This window comes from Natator depressus, chromosome 2 (assembly GCF_965152275.1).
Source record: "Natator depressus isolate rNatDep1 chromosome 2, rNatDep2.hap1, whole genome shotgun sequence".
Lineage (NCBI taxonomy): Eukaryota > Metazoa > Chordata > Testudines > Cheloniidae > Natator > Natator depressus.
The window spans coordinates 174,210,612-174,229,506 of record NC_134235.1 but is presented as its reverse complement, the minus strand read 5'-3'; the positions used below and the strand labels follow the sequence as shown (position 1 = coordinate 174,229,506).

At 39.7% G+C, this 18,895-nt stretch overlaps 1 protein-coding gene across 3 annotated transcripts in view; it reads right to left on the bottom strand.

Annotated features, from left to right (window-relative positions):
- Positions 1–18,895, bottom strand: part of AMPH (amphiphysin) — a 167,585-nt gene that overhangs the window by 54,608 nt on the left and 94,082 nt on the right. For all 3 annotated transcript variants that reach the window (XM_074945325.1, XM_074945326.1, XM_074945327.1), the window contains exons 3-7: positions 18,019–18,073; positions 8,748–8,842; positions 4,705–4,800; positions 1,847–1,954; positions 848–933 (exon numbers count right to left, since the gene is read on the bottom strand). In XM_074945325.1, the coding sequence (XP_074801426.1) occupies positions 848–933; positions 1,847–1,954; positions 4,705–4,800; positions 8,748–8,842; positions 18,019–18,073 (440 nt within the window). The remainder of the gene's footprint in view (positions 1–847; positions 934–1,846; positions 1,955–4,704; positions 4,801–8,747; positions 8,843–18,018; positions 18,074–18,895) is intronic.

Below are 18,895 nucleotides of genomic sequence, written 5' to 3'. Positions count from 1 at the left end.
AATTTTACACCTGTTTGGAAATTCCACGTGCAATTTCTCTAAATTTTCACCAGCAAAAAATCGCCTTTGGGCCGAGAATAAGCCTGAGAAATTTCATCCCAACGGGTCATTTTTCTGTAAAGTGATAAGTATCTAAAAATAGGGGCTTTGAAGGAATGTGGTTCCTGAACCATGACTGTAGGCTCAAATGTACATTGAAATTTTATCAACCATGTAGTCTAGTTAGAAGGTAACAGACACACTGTAATGCAAATAACATGTATGCCAAAGTGTGTGGTGTGGACTTTTGGGGGTTTTTCGGGCAGTTGGTTGGGGTTTTTTGTTTGGTTTGTTGTTTCTTTTGGTGCCTGTAAAAAGAATGTATTGAGGTGATAAGTGCCTGAAAGGACTAACAGCACAGAAAAATCTGAACTCATCCTCACTTCAAACAGAAGTTTAGAGGACAACAGCAGACAAATTCTGGCCACCCAAAGCATCCTTTTTTCAAGTCTCATTTGTCAAATAATGTAACACTCTAATGGAACATTTCTCTGCCGTTCTTGTTGACCTGCCTATTAAATCTAAAATAGAAACAGAATACCTGCATTTTACAGCTATTTATCTCTTTCCAGTTCTTTTTAAATTGTAACTTGTAACACAGGGACTGCCATGCAATTTTAAAGAAAGCAAGCTGCTAGAGATGCTCAGAAATTATGGTTCTGATACTAGTTCAGACATTGGGGAGTTGGACCTACTTCATTTACTGGGCCAGCCATCCTGTGACACACATTCAAATTCAGTGGAAGTTGGGAGACTGATTCTGATTCTTTGAAAATTCTAGCCTATATATGCAAGTTGTTTTGCTTACCTTGACCATAGAGATGGCAGCTCTTCTTGTAAATCAATATTGAAGTCTTCAAACACTTTCTGTGCTTTTTGAAACTCTTCTTCTGCCTATAACAAAGCAAGACATGTTGGCTTTTATTCTCCAAATAATAGAAAAACAGATTTGTGCATTTTCACTGTACGAATCTGTTTTTCTATTAACAAAAGAAGAGCGTGGTTCAAACTACTGTTGTTTACTATTGCTTGTTTCATTTCGCAAAGGCTACTGCAAACATTTTTGTTTAGTTTGGCTTGCATAGGTTTGAATCCCAGGCATTTCTGGTTCCAAAGAATACAATCAACACTGAAAGAAAAAGTTCTCTTTTTGTGTCAAAATGTGCAAAAATCACAAGTTCCATGAGGTTTCAATACAAACAATAAATTGGCCCAGCTTTACTGTATAGGTTCAGAGCTTCTCTAAACCTTTGGGTGAACCTTTGCCGAGTCTTGAATTTATAACAAAACTGAAAACCAGCAATTTTCCAAAGAACTCACATTGTAACGTCATTTCTCAGTTTTACTATTTACACTCTTTTCTTATTTATTTACAGAGCGATAGACAATATTTTGAAGAATTTAATAATCCAGGGAAAGATCCTGCAACCCTCATTCATGTGAGCAGATGCTGTTAAATCAGTGGGACTACACATATGATTGATAATGGGCTGTAGGATGAAGCCCCTCATGGTGGTCTTTCATCTCATAAAGGGCACAACTGATCCCCGTACAAAGGGCAAGCACAAAGCCTATGAACCCCTTAAATCCCATTGCAACTCAAAATAGGACTCAGTCCTTCAGGAAGCTGAGCACTCTGGCCCTCATCTAGCAGAATGCATAATGTGTTTAAACGTCAGCATATGAGCAGTCCCATTTTCTGGAATGGAAGAGAACAGACTTTATGCTATCGAGTGTGCAGAAATAAATTTCACCCAAACTCGGGACATCTGCGCCAGTAACATTATTATTTAAAGATTTACCCTACCTTTGTAATTCTGCTTTCATCTCTTCTTTTTGAGCTCTGCAAGGCTTCCAAGTGATGTCTTGCACTGTCATAGTCCACCAGCTTTCTGCTTCGCTTTGCAATGCGAGTCTGCAAAAAATTCAGCACTATTGCCACACAGCCAAGCAATCGGAGATGGAACTTTCATTTGCTTTAATTTGTCTTTGATTCTTTATCCTCTCACTTGCAATCTAAATTTTATTTATCATAAGATTGTACAGTGAAAGACAATTTAGGTAATTTATTATTTTAATAAGGAACCTATTTATTGAGAAATAAGGGCATGACAAGAGATGTCTGTGTGGAGAGCTTGCAGGACTGGAATCTCACATATCAATTTTATAATATATGAACCCACGCATCTTTTTCTCCAGCAGTGTGAATGGACTCATTAAGCTAGACTATAATAGTATCATAAACTATCTTCCCTTTCACATTACACAGTGTGTGAATTTAATGATTAATATATATTAATTTTTTCTTTGAGTTAGGGAAAATGCTGAAAACACACTTCTCAGTATGACTTCTTTGAATATATAACAAATCATCTAATTTTGACATCACATAATGGGAATTCCAATTAAGCTACTGTAGGTATCATAGGACCGCTCATTATACTAAAAAGGTGCCTTGGAAAATTGCTGACACTACAGTAATGCATATGGTATATGAATTTCTTTTTATAATACTGTGGACCAGATCCCAGGCTGCAGCTAATGAGAACCAGGCAAGCTCAGGATCAGGAATGGGACTCTCACACCTTTGAGCACTCAGGACTCTAGGGTTGTCCTGGTGCGAATGTCAATTATAGCAGGGGCTGAATGTACAACCCAGACACTCAGCTGAAGATCATCCCTTCATAAGGAATCTCTGGTCATGTCCCCCTTTCCCTGGCTATTTTTCCTGTGTCAGAAGCCTGGGGAGTGCTGAAGTCACTAAGCTGGCTCTATGCCCCACTAAGATGCCTCAGTACTACCAGAATCTTCTAGTGGCTGGCTAAAATGACTTCAGAGCAGCTTTTTACCAATGGCAAGATGTAAAGTTGACCCCAGCATATCAGAGGATCTGCCCGTGTCTCAAATGAGACTAAGTAAACTTGCCAGTTACGGTGGTGATTTTTGCAATATGGCCACCTGTTTTATAGAAAGTCATTGAGTCCACTCTTTCCTTTCAAATAAGCACTGAACAGCCCTTAGATGACAATTTTGAGAGTCACAATTAGCATAGGCCTGATTCAAACCAGCAACACAGAAGCAAAAGGACTAAATTAATCACAGGCACGAGTGGCTGCACCTTAATCACTCATGGGTGAATTTGGCTCAGAAGTCTTGAGCTCCAATTCCCCAGTATCTGAAGCCATCCAATCTGGCTATGGCTCTTAAAATGGATGGTGTTAACATAAGCTGGCTACACCTTTGATGGTACTTACAAAGGTAACACATCAGGATGTTTGATTACAAAGACTGCTCCAAATTCAGTTCAATTCCCAATTTCAATACATCTTGACATGCTTATCACCTCAATAGCATTTCATTGTGAAAACAAAGCTGAACCCAGCATTTCTTGAAATATCAGAACACATGCCTTTAACAAGTACCAACAAGAGCTGTAGCCAACCTTGACTGGCTGCAAATGCCACAAAATGGTAACCTTAAATTTCAGCCAATCACCGTCTGTAGAAACTGACAGGTTTCAGAGTAACAGCCGTGTTAGTCTGTATTCGCAAAAAGAAAAGGAGTACTTGTGGCACCTTGGAGACTAACCAATTTATTTGAGCATGAGCTTTCGTGAGCTACAGCTCACTTCATCGGATGCATACTGTGGAAACTGCAGAAGACATTATATACACAGAGACCATGAAACAATACCTCCTCCCACCCCACTCTCCTGTTTCTGCCCTTCTGAACAAAGGTGAAATCTTTATTTTTTGATGCTTTGGAATAAGTATCCAAAGGATGGCATCTACATGGCAACTAAATGTGAGTCAGGATTGCTTTGAAAATTTACGGTATCATCCAGTTATAACATTCTCCTTCCTCATCATCTGTTGGGTTAATGAGTTGTTTTCTTTAAAGTCCCATCTCTTCTTTAGTCATGTACTTATTATGTACTCCTCCACTGCACACAGTTGATCATAGCCATGCTCCAGGGCCCCAGTCCAACAAGGCACTTAAGCATTTGATTAACTTTAAGCATGTGAATAGTCCCATTTCTCTTCAAGTGTTAAGCTTTGTGCTTCAGTGTTTTACATTATTGAAATTTCACATGATTTGGGTACATGCTACTTCGAAATCCTTACAGGGAAGACAGAATTAAAAGGGGACTTGGGGAGTGTATGTTGTGATTTGTATAATAGCAGTCTCTTTTGTGATTGATCAAATCACAGAAACCATTTATTGCTTCAAATTCAACAAAGAAAACAATTGACTTTTAAACATCCAGAGGTGCATCTCACCAAGAAAAGAATAATGGCAGAACTCTTCTTATTCTAATAATTCTGCAGTAACACTTTGGGCCCAAGGGCGTGCTCCAGCACTGCTGAAGTCAGTGGTAGTTATGCCATTGACTTCAGTGGGAGCAGAAAAGACCTACATAAAAAAGTCTGATACACAAAGGCTAATTTAAGAAAATCAAATGGTGCTACTGCATAATACTTAATTTTGTTCACTCAGGAAAATAGCATAGGCTATGAATGGAATTTGCTTACAGAATTAGATGTGTTACATTCCACATGAGAGCTGGCTTCCTGTATATTCTTTATTTCATTTATCTCATGATTTTGACTCAGTTGTAATAGGTAACCTTTTAAATCTTCCCTGTATAGAAATGTATTACTGTACTTTGATATCAGGAAACTGTCCCAGGTATGTATCCAGGGTCAGCAGTGATCCATCCACCAGCTTTTGATGAAAGTCTTCCCAGAGCACATCACATTTCTGTAAAGAAAGAGATGAGATACAGAGAAACAGTTGATAATCACTTAAATTTCACTCATAATTTAGGGGAAACACTTCTGTAAATGGAAAAACACTTATGTAAATTGCAAATCTTAATTCTCATAAGAAACAATCTTATGTTTTTCCTGCAAAAATCAGAATTTAGTTGTGAAATGGATAAAAAATATTCAATGTGAGTTTTAATTTGCAATAGAATAGATTTAACTCCAGTAATCAATTCAAAAATGTTGCAGTCTTCAAAGTAGTGGCAGTCTTGGAAAGTCACGAATCCAAGCTTTGCAGGATTACTATTGATTCTAGCAGGTCGGTAGTCCCAAAACCAAAGTTACTCTATTTCCCACCTATAAATAGGTTCGCTGATATGTACATCATAAACTCTCCTCTAATGAGCAGCAAAATACAACTAAAACCAAAATAAAACTAAATGAATAAAGGGTGGTTCCTTCATTCACTAGAGTAATTTGTAACCTCAGTTTTGATTTTTCAATAAAATGTATGGACAATGGAGAAACTGGGTTTATTTTATTTTAACGGTTGTTTTCTGGTTGAGTATCCTTCCAGACCAGGGGAAGTCATACATTCCCCATATTTGTTTCTCTCTGCCTATCATTAATAGAGCATTTTGAAGGCAAATAGGTGGCCTTCACAAAACTCAATGGATCTGTAAGTCAGAAAATTGCATTCAGGATACAAACCACTGCTACCCCAACAGACAAAAAGACCCATTCTTCACATGAACTTCACCTCACATCCATTCTTCGCGTCAGCTGGGGGCCGTCTCACTCCCATGTAAAGTCGTGGGGGGACTGCCAGAGCATGCTCCTTGGAATTCTCTTGTCATTGAGCACGTTAATGCAGCTGGACTGATCAGGAATACTATGGAGAAAGGCAAAGTTCTGCTTCTGGTAGAGATCAGTGCCCTTATGAAAGTCTCCTGGGACTTGGTTTCCCAACGTTGGGATTTGAACAAGTGTTGGGGTGCTCACAATCACCTTGCTCTTCTCATGTTTCCAAATGGGAGGGAGGCGCCAGCTAGATCTCACCTAGATAAGAGGGAAGTTTTGGGGGGTTCCTGGTATGGGAAAGGTGAGAACCACTGCCCTACAGGATCCAAGGGCAAGCAGCAGTCCTGAAGGCTATTTTCTAGTGACACTGTTTACTCATTCTGTGCCACAAGGCAGACTTATTGTAAATGCAGGATTACACAAGATGCCAGAATTTATTTCATCCATTTCCTATCTTAGTTGAAGACTCTAATGAAGAATATTCCATTAATAATCCATCACACTTTAAAAAGTCCATATTTATTAACACGATTTAATTACAGTTGTGTAAAAAGCAGCAAAGCATTAGATCATAGCAAGCAATAGCAATTATGGTACATTGGCATTTGAAAATAATTTGCAGTGACACATTTTAGATAAATTAAAATCTTGGAGATTTTCAAAAAAGCTAATGGGACTGAAAAGCACTTGCTAAATAAATGATTAGTGCCTCAAATCACCTTCTCTCCTCACATAAAGATCAAGGTCAGTTAGATGGAACAATTTAGGAATAATTGCCTGTGGACTTGACAAAGTAAGCATATTCTCCTAAACTGTATTTTCAGCAATGAATAAATCTATAACATCACATCCAAACTTCAGATTAAATTGGAAAAGACTCAGCTGTAGAAACTATAGTGTGTCATGTGTTACCCTGATTGAGACCATCTTCACACAGGTGGGGAGATAGAAGATTCTTCCTGTATGTAACAGAGACCAAGACCCGGCTGTGTTCTCAGGTAAACTACTGTGACTCCAAGGTAACTCCTCTTAAATCAGCAGGAATACTTTGGATCTACACTAGTATGTGATGGATCTGCTAAGCACAGGACAACAACTAACATCACCCTCTCTTCACTGCACTTCCCTACCTATTTCCATTATTGGAGCTCAGGGGGAAACTTAGATCATCAGGGTTGTTCATTTCTACCCACCAAGTAGCCCTCGTGCCTCTGGCTCCTGCCCTTTACATCCTGCCAGCCAAATTTGCCTTTTGGAATCCCATCTCTGACACCAGTGTAAATTACTGGGGTTTCTCATGACAGGACTACACCAAATCCCTAAGGTTCCAGTGGCATGCCAGGTGCACCACGATGCAGAGGCAGGCACTGCAGGTGCTTCAGCATCTAGGCCTTGTAGGTGCTAGCCCTCGTGGGATTCAATAACCACTCAGACCCATGGCTAAGTGAACAGGTATTTTACAGGGCTAGTAGGCAAGGAAATGGTTGCAAATACCCTAGTTTAAGCCTAGAGGCTTAAAACAGTCACAGTTCAAAGTGAGCAATAGTCGTTCTTATTCAAGATCCTGGGGCAGTCCAACTGAGACACTGGGCTCTCCATTCCTAGTGCCTGAGGTGCCGTCTCCAGTTCAGTTTCCATTCAAGCAAATAGGAGCTTGCAGACTAGTCTCAGTCAGTGTCCGTCATTGAGACCCTTCTGCACTGGCTTCCTGCCCAGCTGCTGCTGTTCCTTATGCATACCACACTAATCTGCACCTGGCTGTAATATTAGCAGCCACAATCTGTTCCACATGCAGCTCTGTATGCAGTTCTTGAGGAATCTGCTCTGAATTCAGCTTCTCTGCAGTTCCCTTCTTGCCATGTGGCTACTGCCTCCCAGCAGAGCCCAAACAGCTCTTGGTTCAGGATCTTTCTCCTTACCTGGCCAGGGGAAATGGAAATGCAGTGGGATGGGGGACTGATGAGAGTTGTAGTCCCCTGCTTAGCAACTCTTCTGGAATCAGTGGTAATATTTTGGATTTACAATAGCATTTATGAAATAAGATTCTGTCCCCAAGTCCAAAATTAGCAATGATGTAACTGGTAATAAGTTATATGTCAGATGTAAGTTGTTCAGACAATAAATTTAAGTGGGTATAAGCAGTGAAGTAGTATAACTTACATTAATTTGGCATTGTGTGTGTTTACAACACAAATGTAACTTGTATTCCATTGGCAGGGAGCAAGGTGGGAGGAGAATAGCAAGAAAAGCAATTAACAGGAGATTTTGTATTTGTTTTTCCTGCTACGGCTCCCACACTTAATGCCAGATCAGTACAAATTACATTTGATTATAATTTACATCATTTTCTGACCAACTTACACCCTTGTCATCAATAAATTTGCCTATAGACTTCCATGAGATTTAAACCGGCTTACACTAGGTCCTAATTTGGCCTCTAATATTTATTACACCCTAAAGAAAGAAATTCAATAAAAACACCACCACCACAAGGCTTGGTCCAAAGATAAAAGAGTCATATTCTACTCTTACAATGTTGTAAATCTGGAGTAATGCTTCAGTGGAGTTACTCCAGTCTTGCACGACTAAACAAGAACAGATTCTGGCTAGAGAGCAGTCAGGTATTCTCTCTCTTATAATTAGTCCTACCATTATTATGAAATACTTCGGGATGATCATGAACATTCTAAATCTTATAAACGTGCATATAAGATGCCTCGCAGTAGCTTGTCAAATAACTATTATTGAGCCTGAATCTGCTTTCACTTCCGGTACACTGAAGTAATTCTGGAGTAACTCCAGATTAATGAAGTTAATAGAATTACCTGGGTTTTCAATGAGCGTGAGTGAGAGGAGAGTAAAGGCAATTATGCATAATGGTTTAGAATGTCAACCACATTTTTATTTTAAAAATAATTATTTTAAGAACACACTTTTCCACTATCGTTGCATTTTATAAATATGGTTCATGGAGTGTTTTCTGATTACCATGAGATGCTCTCTAGGAACCTTACAATTACATTCTGCACCAATACATTAGTACAGTAAATGAGGAACTCAGTGACTTAAGTTTAATATTTCCATTCTTTGGTTCAGATTAATCTATTCTCAACCATGTTTCTTCACATTCACATCTCTTACCTCTCCAACCATTTTCACATCTTCCCGGCCATGCCATTCGGGCTCGTACACTTCATGAAGAGACTCTGTAAGCTTCTTAGAGGCTTCTTGCATGCCTAGGATTTTGTAGAAAAACAATATATTATTCTACACAACACAGGGAATAGTGGGTCAAATCTTTATTTACTTCCACATTTTTCTCCTTCTATATAAATAGGACCCTACCAAATTCATGGTCCATTTTGATCAATTTCATGGCCAGAGAGTTTTTAAGTTGGTCTATTTCACATTTTCAGATGTGAACATCTAAAATTTCATGGTGTTGTAACTGTGAGGGTTCCAACCCAAAAGGTACCCAGAGATAGGACTGACCTCCCCTGCCCCCCGAGAGTGGCCAGTCAGGGGAAGGACAAGTCCTGTCCTCCCCTAGCCTGGCCAGGACTCACAGCTAGGAGCCCACCTCCACAAGCCTCCTCCGGCTGCAAGAGCCTCTGAGGCTGCTGCCCAGCCCCAGAGCTTCCTGCAGCATGTGGAGGCACCCAGAGATGATCTCCTCCCCAACAGTGGCCGGAACTCGCAGCTAGGAGCCCCGAGCTGGGGTGCTCAGATTTCATGGGGAAGGGCTTATTTCATGGTCTGAGACACGTTTTTCACAGCCATGAAATTGGTAGGGCCCTGTATATAATGCTTGTTGGTGTGGTAAGAATGTAGCTTTCAAAGAGTTTAAACAAAAAGTAAACCTTCGTGTTCAAGGTATAAACCAGCTACTAACTACCTGGAGTTAACAAGAAATGCCCTTTATAGTCTATTATGAGTGTGACAGAGTAGGGTATCTTTGTATACAATTATGAACTCCATTTTGTATTATGTGCTGAACGGGTCTCTAAACTGTCCCAAGGCAGTGTATTGAATTACATTCAGATAGCTGCTCTGCCCATTCAGATTGTGGCTCTGCCCAGGAAAATCACTTGAAAACTTGAAGGACTGTCACTGAGAAGCCAACAAAATGGCGATCTGTAGCTATCAACTTTGAATGCTCTCAGCTCCTGGCTCACCCCCATGGAACAACGTTTTTCTATGCAGGTGGTGCCAGCATGAATGGGGGATGGGGCTGAAGCATGCCAGGGGAGCACATGGCAAGCAGGCAGAGACACTGTTCAAGAGAGCATGCTGCTGTGTGCAAGAGGCCAGCCACTGTAACACTTAAGCAGGATGTGCAGGAGAGACTCTACCCAGCCTGAAACACTGACTCGCAGAAGGGGTGAGATCAGACTGGGGTAGGCAGCATCCCAAGACCTTTTGTCATTTTAAAAATCTGTAAGTCTTGAGTGCTTTTAAGAGTAAAGTGACTTTGGTTAAGAAATTCCTTTGCTAAACCTGTGTTCCTTGCTTTCTTGCCACATTGTCCCTGAAGGGGTTAAACAAGTATTTCAGAGAGACCACAACCTCAGCAGAGCTCTAGGGGAGCTTGTGTACATGACTGATAGTTGGGAGCTTGGGTGGTTTGAGGCACAGGTTTCAGGGTCTAGGGTAGTTGCATTGCAGTCCCATGGAAAGGATCAGACAAAGAGTCTGAGCCTGGAAACGTGCCTAACAAACCCAAAGCTAGAAACAGTGGCCATAATTCTGTCCAGACCCAGCTGGCTTGAAAGCACATGGGACCCAGTGATGGAGTCCACTCGCAACAGACTGCTGGTCATACTGAGAGGTACTGTGCCAGGTTGTAACAATGAGATTCTTATGCCCTCCTTTGAACCATTGGCTATTACTGGTGAGAAGATAAAATGGTCTAGCTTAGTCTAATCACTCTGTAATATACAAAATGTCTGCTTTCCTCTCACTTACATTGAAGTAAGTAAGAAGTAACTCCACTGAAATGAGCACAGGTAACATCAGTCTAAACCTGTGAGAGGAGAATCAAACCCAGATCAATGGTCTGACTGAAGTAGATGGGAGTGTTGCTGTTGATTTTAATAGTGGATGAAAACCTGGCTCTATCTGCAGAAGTGATCTGACCCTTCCTGAGATACCCATAAGGGTCAGGCCAACATTATAGCTTTCTTGTTTTAAAATTACAGCCAAACTTTATTTAAACTTTTACATAAAACCTGCTGAAACGAGCTGAATTCCAACGACAACAAAATGGAATGGTTGAAAAAAGTCCAGCTTTTCAATTACAAAAAAATTGCCAGCCAAAATCTTTGTTTGCAACAGCACATCTGCTCTGCCTTGGAAATATCTCTAGTGTAAACTTTAGAATAAACCCTTAATGGACTGAATTTCGGAATAGCAGTGAAATTTCTATTTTCCCTGGAAAGAAATAGAGATGTTACCCCCAAAATCTGGAATAGCCTGAAACCCCTGTTCAGATACTCCAAGGAAGGTATTTTGTGACCTGCTCAGCGACCCTCCCACTCATTGCCCACTCTTTGAAAAACACACGGGACATTAAAAGTAAAACAACAAAGTACTCTTCTGTTTACAAAAATGATTTTCTATGTAGAAAAGAAAAAAAAGATCTCTCTTTTCTGGCCTCTGCATGGAAACTTAAGGGAAGGAGGGGCACAAGGGTCAAGCACAATGGGAGTTCTTGCATTCAATCTTGCACTATTAAATCCATGGGTGTCTTGCCACTATGAGCAGGCTGGGACCAAGGAATGCTTGAGCACCTCAGGGCTCTGAGTGCTAATAGGGGTTTGTGTGGAAGAGGGTAGGAGGGCAAGGAAGGGCAGAGAGCAGGATCAAGCCTCATCCTAGAGCTGGCTGAATGCAGAGTGGCACTTTCACTGCACTCACTTTAAAGATAGTGCACTGTCTGTGTGCTTCCCCAGAGCAACAGGAGACACTGTGTACAATGCTTCACAATGCTCCAACTGGGCGTGCTGCATCACTCCCAATGAAGGACGATTATTTAATGCCACAATCTAGCCCAGAGTGTTCAAATTGATGGTAAGGGCTTACGGAAGATTTCCCTTCCTCTGCTGGAATTCACTCCCCTCTCTAGATATGGCTACCTGATCCTTGCTAGGAATGATGCATCAATGGACCTTAAAAGGTATTACTGATTTTTTTAAAATGTGATTTAGAATTTACCAAACAAAATGAAGAGGATTTTCAAATCTTTTAGTAGAGCTCTATTTCAAATCCTCTTTCTACTGCCACAAATTAATTCAGCCGATAAAAAAAAAGAAACAAAGCAGCATTGTTGCTTTTAGGAATACTGTGTTCTGACCATTCACTCAATAAAAATGCACGTCAGGGAGGTTCAGACATCCTTACTCACACTTTGATGCACTCTGAATCATCATTCTTCTGCTCTTGTGCCCTTGAGCACACTGCGTGTTACACCCCCCAACATATGTTCCTGCCAACAAAGCCCTTCTCTTTATATCTATCTGCTGTTTACATTCAACTCAGCCACAGATAAGATACTGTGCAAACAAAAATCAGTGCTGGGTATAAGATCTCAATTAAGAGAAAGTATCTGTCAAACATTTTATATAAAAACAATAAAAATAAGCACATAAAACAATATATATATAAATACATGCACAAGAAGGAAATAGCAAACAAAATTCAACATTCATTATTTGTAAAACCTGAAAAAAAAAAAAGAAAACCAACCAAACCAACCCTGAACATGCAGCTATCATGCAAGGCATCAATTATTAAAATGACTAAATAGATAAATAAGTGAGAACATAACCTATGAGTATCGTGGATTAATACACACAAAACTGACCACACATTCTCATTCTTTCCAAGCCAGTCATTATTTTTCCCATTAATGCAGTAGTAGAAAGGACAAATATTATCTAAATGTTGCAGATCCTAGTTATACGTCTGTTTTTAAAAAATGTAAAGGACTCTTTATCTTGCTTGGCCTGTATCAAAAATACACCAGAAAAGTGCAAACATAATATTTTTTATCAATGCCCAATAATCTGTTCTTTCCCCATATTGCTGTAGACCCCATAGACCAAATTCAGATGTAACCTGAGATAATGGGAGTTGTACTTTAGGGCTAAATTTGGCCTCGTGACTATGATTCTTGCCTCCTGACTATAGTTTTTATGCTATATTTATTGCTATATTCTTCATGTGTGTATGTATACATGTACAATGATCTATGGCCAGGCTTTCAGCTCGCGGCTTCCCATTTGTATGTGTGTACACATCTGTCTCAGCATGAACTCACAATGTCCAGGGATTATTTATTTCTATTCGCATTCAATATTTGTCAGATACTGATAACTCTTATGTGTTTTTTCAATACTGAAATTAAGAGAATTAGTGCCTTTCCTAGGCTGTGTGCTGTCTCTTAACTGCTGTCACTGAGAAAGATAAATTGGTTTTAAAAAAACCATTTAAGTTCTGAGGAATGGTAAAATAATTTGTACCAAAGATGAATGGTTAGCAATTCATATTTAATATCAATTGCTTGTTCTTGGTAATTGGATCACTTACTATTTAATCACTAGAAATGATGAAATAATTGAGTTACTTAGTAAAATCTGTGGTAAATAATCCAGGTCTTGAGGGTTGTATCTTTCCCCTGAAAACTTCACACGGATGAAATCGACTCCCTCTTTCCATGCAGAAGAGTCACCTTCCATGGATCTTGCAAGGGCTCTTAGCAAGATTAGGGATCCACACACGGAGAAGGGCAAGCCTGAAGGCAGCAGGCCAGGCATGGGAGGGAACAAGTCTGCCCCTACCTACTCTTGGAGTAATTTGCTTTAAACATTATAAAAGCCTGAAGAAGTGGAGACCTTCCAAGATGTGATGCTCCCACTGATGGGTGTTTCCAGGGGCAGCAGGGAATCAGAATCCATAATGGCACAGCATCCATGAAAACAGGCTGCCAGGGAGCCCAAAGCCAGCAGAAAGCCATGGATAGGGTTCAGAGGAACAGGGTTGCTGTGTGTGGTGGGCCCTTAACTCCAGTTGCTCCCTTGTGATTGACACATTCTGGGGCTGACCTCCTTGTGTTCCAAATGGAGAGCCCTGCTCAATCTATGAGAAATTTCCGTACCTGTGGCTTGAGCCGAACAATCTGGCCTGGCTCCTAGTATTTTATTACTCAAGAGGGGACGGGTTTTTTCCAAGGGAGGTTCTCAGAGGAATTAATGGAGTTCATTAGTAAGTCTTATCCAAAAGACAAATTCTAAGAAATGAAATGACTAACGTTAAGTAATTTATGTTTTGGGTATGTGTGTGATAGGAGCTCATATGTCAGCCTCAGAACGTGTGAGCTTTCCTACAGCTCTTCTGAAGACCAGCTGTCATTTCCATGCCATATCAAAGATCAAAGAGACAGGGCTTGACTGCGTCAATTTGCATCCACAAATAACTGCAGGTAAACATCTACATGCCTTTGTGTACCTTGCAAATAATTTAGGGGTGCAAAAAGGGAAGTTGATTTAGGATTTATTTAAAAATCATGACCATTAAACCCAAAATTGATTAAAGCCAACTACAACTCTGTGGCTTTTGAAGAGCTCAGAGATAAAAACCCCCAGAGAGCCCTGAAGGCACTTGATACTAGAGAGGCTTGAGGGAAGGAAGGACCCCAGCCATCAGATGAAAACTATAGTAAACAGGGACATTTTATCCACTCCCTTAATCCTCTGCTCTAAGACAGTCCTAATACAGGTTGAATAGATGCAGTGAAATGTAGCCAGAATGATACAGAAATGCAGGTGAGGTGTAGCATTGTCTTATCAGCATCTCATAAAATCAAATATTCTACACATATTTAACACAATTACCTTATTCCTTCCAATGGTCACCAGAAAAGAGCAAGAGCCATAGAGGGACAAGAAGGGCCTGAATAGGCTAAAGCCAAGAGATTTAGGAAGCACCACAGAGCCCAGGGAGGTGCATGAATTCTGTAGAAACTTTTCTTTTAGGAATGTGCATTACTAAATTCAGAAATGATCTTTTTACATTAAAATGAATGAAAAAAATGGTCAAAGATAGTCATTTGACTACACATAGTTTGAAGCATACAATGATCTGCTAGGGCTTTTCCACATTTAATTTCTAGAATCCTGAGATTCCAATGTCATGGAGTAAAATTAAGTTTATTACTAGAGTTCATACCATGGCAGCTTACTGCCAAATAAAAGAGAAAAATCCTCTTAATTAGAGATTAAGTGTTTCAGTTTGTCTACTTCCTGAGACTCATGATGCTGGTCTGCTGTACTTATATCTTTGAAAACAGCTACCAGTGTAATCCGTTCTATAAGGATATCAGCCATCTCATCAAAAATGTATCCATAATTAAAGAGCAATTGATGCAGGCTCCGTAATTCTGCTCAGAATTTCAAACTTCTGTTTCTGCCTACCACATCAACTGACAGTATTTCCTGACTGTTGAAACACATCTAAATATGACTAATTATTAATTGCTATTACTGTAGTACCGAGGAACCTCAGTCACGGACCAAAATCCCATTGTGCTAGGCACTGTGCAAACACAGAACAAAAAGACAGTCCCTTCCCCAAATATGCCAAGTCACAGTATACATTCTCTGTTAATATGGTTAGAAAGTGCTGACTTATCTCCTATGTATAAGTCCTTATACTAAAAGGTAACAATTGTTTGTTTTGTTATTTATTTGTTGAATTCCAACAATGTGCTCAGCACAGTAAAATACACAAAAAGACAGTACCTGCCTTGAAGAACTAACCATTCAAGAACAGTTGTACTATTCAGCAAGTGCAATTGTGATAAAGTAGCAGAATTCCCATATATGCCTCAAATGTCAGTTACAAGATATCATCATCATTTTACAGTGGAGGCACTGACCAGTTCAAGAACTATACACTAATCTGTTATTTGCTGTGCAGCGAACACTCTCAACTCATACGTGTGTGGGCTGGAATGTTGCAGTTTCAACAAATGCAAATTTTGGCATTAGGTTGAAGAATGTTCAGCAGTTTCCTCATCACTGAGGTGACTGGACAATCTTCTGCTGGTTTTTCTAGGAGCTCATCTAAACCTTTCAGCACAGCTACAAGCATAGGGCAACACAGAGCTCTACAGCCCTTGGAGGAGTATTAGGGCACAGGTGTCTCTCTGAAGTACAATTCCTCTGGCACTCCCCGTTCTCTGCGGATGGAGGAGCGTACTGCATGGTGGGGGGGAGGAAATGAGGGGAGATGAAGGGAGGGGATTACTCCTGACTCACTACACATTGTGCTCAGTTGCTCGCTTTTGAGTGAGCAGTTCCCCACCCACACCCACCCACAACAAGCTCCACATAAAGAAAGTGTTGTATGGCCAACAAGGGGAGAAGGGATTATTTCCCTTTATTGCCCTGTGTGGCCATTCAGAACCCGGGCACAATTTAGCCCAGTGTAAACATGGGGTGTTGTTACCTTTATGAAATAATAGGTTTATTCTTTGCATAATCTTAGTATAGTACATTTACAGCAATTCCTCTTTACATATTCAATATCACAGTCCCTCGTATGACATTTGTAACAAGAGCTGCTATATGTCTGCCTTGGCAAAAAAGATCATTTTGGGCTCAATAGGATTCCCAACAAGGATGCCATTTGCCACTAGTTGTGATTATGTCACTTCTTGAGATGATCACTGGGAAGGTACTGAGCCACCAAACTTACTTCATTCATCACATTGGTAATAAATGGAGTTCAAGAGACTTTCAAATTTAGATGACAAGCAACATTATGAGAAACAGACTAGTATTGCCGATAAAGCGAATCAAGAACTTTCACGTAAAGTTAAAGTAAATTTGGTGCAAAGAGTAGTCTTCATTAAATAATGTAGTAAATAAAGTGGCAAAACATTAAAAAAATAAATAGAGATGAAGAGGAGGATTGTTGTCACCAGCACAGAAATCAAAGCACCATGAAAATAATCATCCTACATTGAGGAAAGATGACCTGGCTAACAAACAGCTGCATCAGAATTTCTCACTAAATATATGGCTGGTAATGCTAGGGGTCTGAGTAATGAGGATACAATACTAGCACCAGGCAATGCCAAAAGGAATTCATATTCCTTCCAACTGTAAAATAGTTTGTTCTGATCTAGATACCAAGGAATATCACATGACTATTATATGACTTTTCTGTACAGTGCCTTGCACAATTATACAAACAATAAATGGTAAATAATAACTTGAGCCATTCTTTTTACTCCTATATTGTGATTCTCATCAACAAGAATTTCCTAGCATATCCATGTCCTCTGAAACCTTGTTATGACTTGCAGTAACTGCAACAAGACATCCTTTGAGCACTGTTGCTAACTGGTCCATGTTAGAGCATCCTGGGGATGGGGCCGGATAAAGAATCAGGAAACCATCATCATCTCTCTAATGGCCTACTTCTTTTGCTATCCCCCGAGAATCAGGCTTCAAAGGTTTTCTAGAAGAGGCAATTACAAGACAGAAACCTCTCTGCAGGGAGTAACTGTGTTCAGTCAGTTAGATTTACATGTCCGCTAGGATTTAAACAACTCTGCTTTATCCCCAACGTTTGGCTGATGTGCAGTGAACTTCTGAGGAGAACATAGAAAACAACTTTGATCCCAAAAAGAAGAAATGATTTTTTCTTTGGTAGATGAAAGATAATGTATTATGCACCTGACAGTCAGAAAGCTGTGATAAACCTCAATGCAAAGACTTAGAGCCTGAGTCAGACTGACCGGGATTGAGAGGAAGGGATCCACTGCCTGAGCAGAAAGGTCTTCAGGCATTATGGCTGCAGAGGTCAAATGCAGCGTTCACAAGTGGTAGCATGTTCACCAGTGGCCTCTATTTGGGCATAATATTTTTGGGACACTATCATTTGTGAAGGTGAGTCACAGAATGCAAGCCCTGTTTTTGCTTGCTCTTTGAGTTCTGCGTGCTCAAATGGGAGTTTGTGCATGTGAAATACATCACTTGTCTGTATAAGAACTAGCATGGGAAAAATGTGTGCAAGGCTGCACGTATGTAATGAGGGGTCACACATTTTGAAATTCAGAGCTTAGACCACAATGTCTATGCAAGATGACAAATCAGAAATGAGGCACCATGATAAGAAAAATGATCTCTCATTGACCTGGTCTGTTGGACAAGCCACACAACTACACACTGATTCCACATTGAGTTTTTAAAATTATTTCAAAACAGCCTATTTGTTTGAGAGTAGCAGCCGTGTTAGTCTGTATCCGTAAAAAGAAAAGGAGTACTCCTTTCCTATTTGTTTGGGGATCTTTTTACAAAAACTGTTAAAAAAATAAATACAAATATTAAGCCTGTTAAAAAATTACCTTTGATGGCAGCTAAATATCCTCTTAGCTCTCTCTGGAGCCTGGAACCTTCCGCCTGAAAAAAAGAAAGACATGAAAATAGAGGTTGTATATCCAGAATGTAGCTGAGCAAAATCCACGTACCTCCAGAATGGGCATTTCCCCACATCGTCTCATGTGCTTTAAAATACATACATATAACAGTCATTTAAAATAACTGAAAGTGCCTCTAAAGCTTAATTAGCAATAAAAACCAATTTCAGAAAATATCCATCAGATGATGCCACATTATGACTCATTCTAAACATTACATACACCCTCTTTCTGCATGTGTGTACATGAATACACACAAGCAAATGTTGGCTCATATAAATCTTATGCGCTACTTAAACTATAATTTGAGGTTTTAATTGGGGCATAGCTCTTGTGCTCCACACAAAGAAGAATTCGAATTAGTAAGAATCACATATTTCAAAGCCAAGGTCTGATTGACATGTATGATATCCTATCTTTTCCCTAACAATAATGAACATGTAATTAATTAAAATCCCATAATCACCACCTGCTCTTGAAGTCAATGGAACTACGCCAATTTATACCAGTTGAAGATCTGGCCACCAACTGTAAATCTCATAATAGTTTGGCAAAGGGATTTCAAAAATAAATTTAGAAGAAGTTTTTTTTATTGGCTATTGTAAAAAAAATAAAATAAATTTACCCTTTAAATTTTTGCCTAAAGGTCTTCTCAATCCTTATTGCACTATTAGGAATTTTTCAGAAAATTTTAGTGCCATTATGGCACTAAATAACCACAGAAATATTACTGGAAACTTAATATCGTTCCAAAAGGACAAAGCAATCTTAAGAAAAATACTTTGGCAATAAAATCCTACAGTCT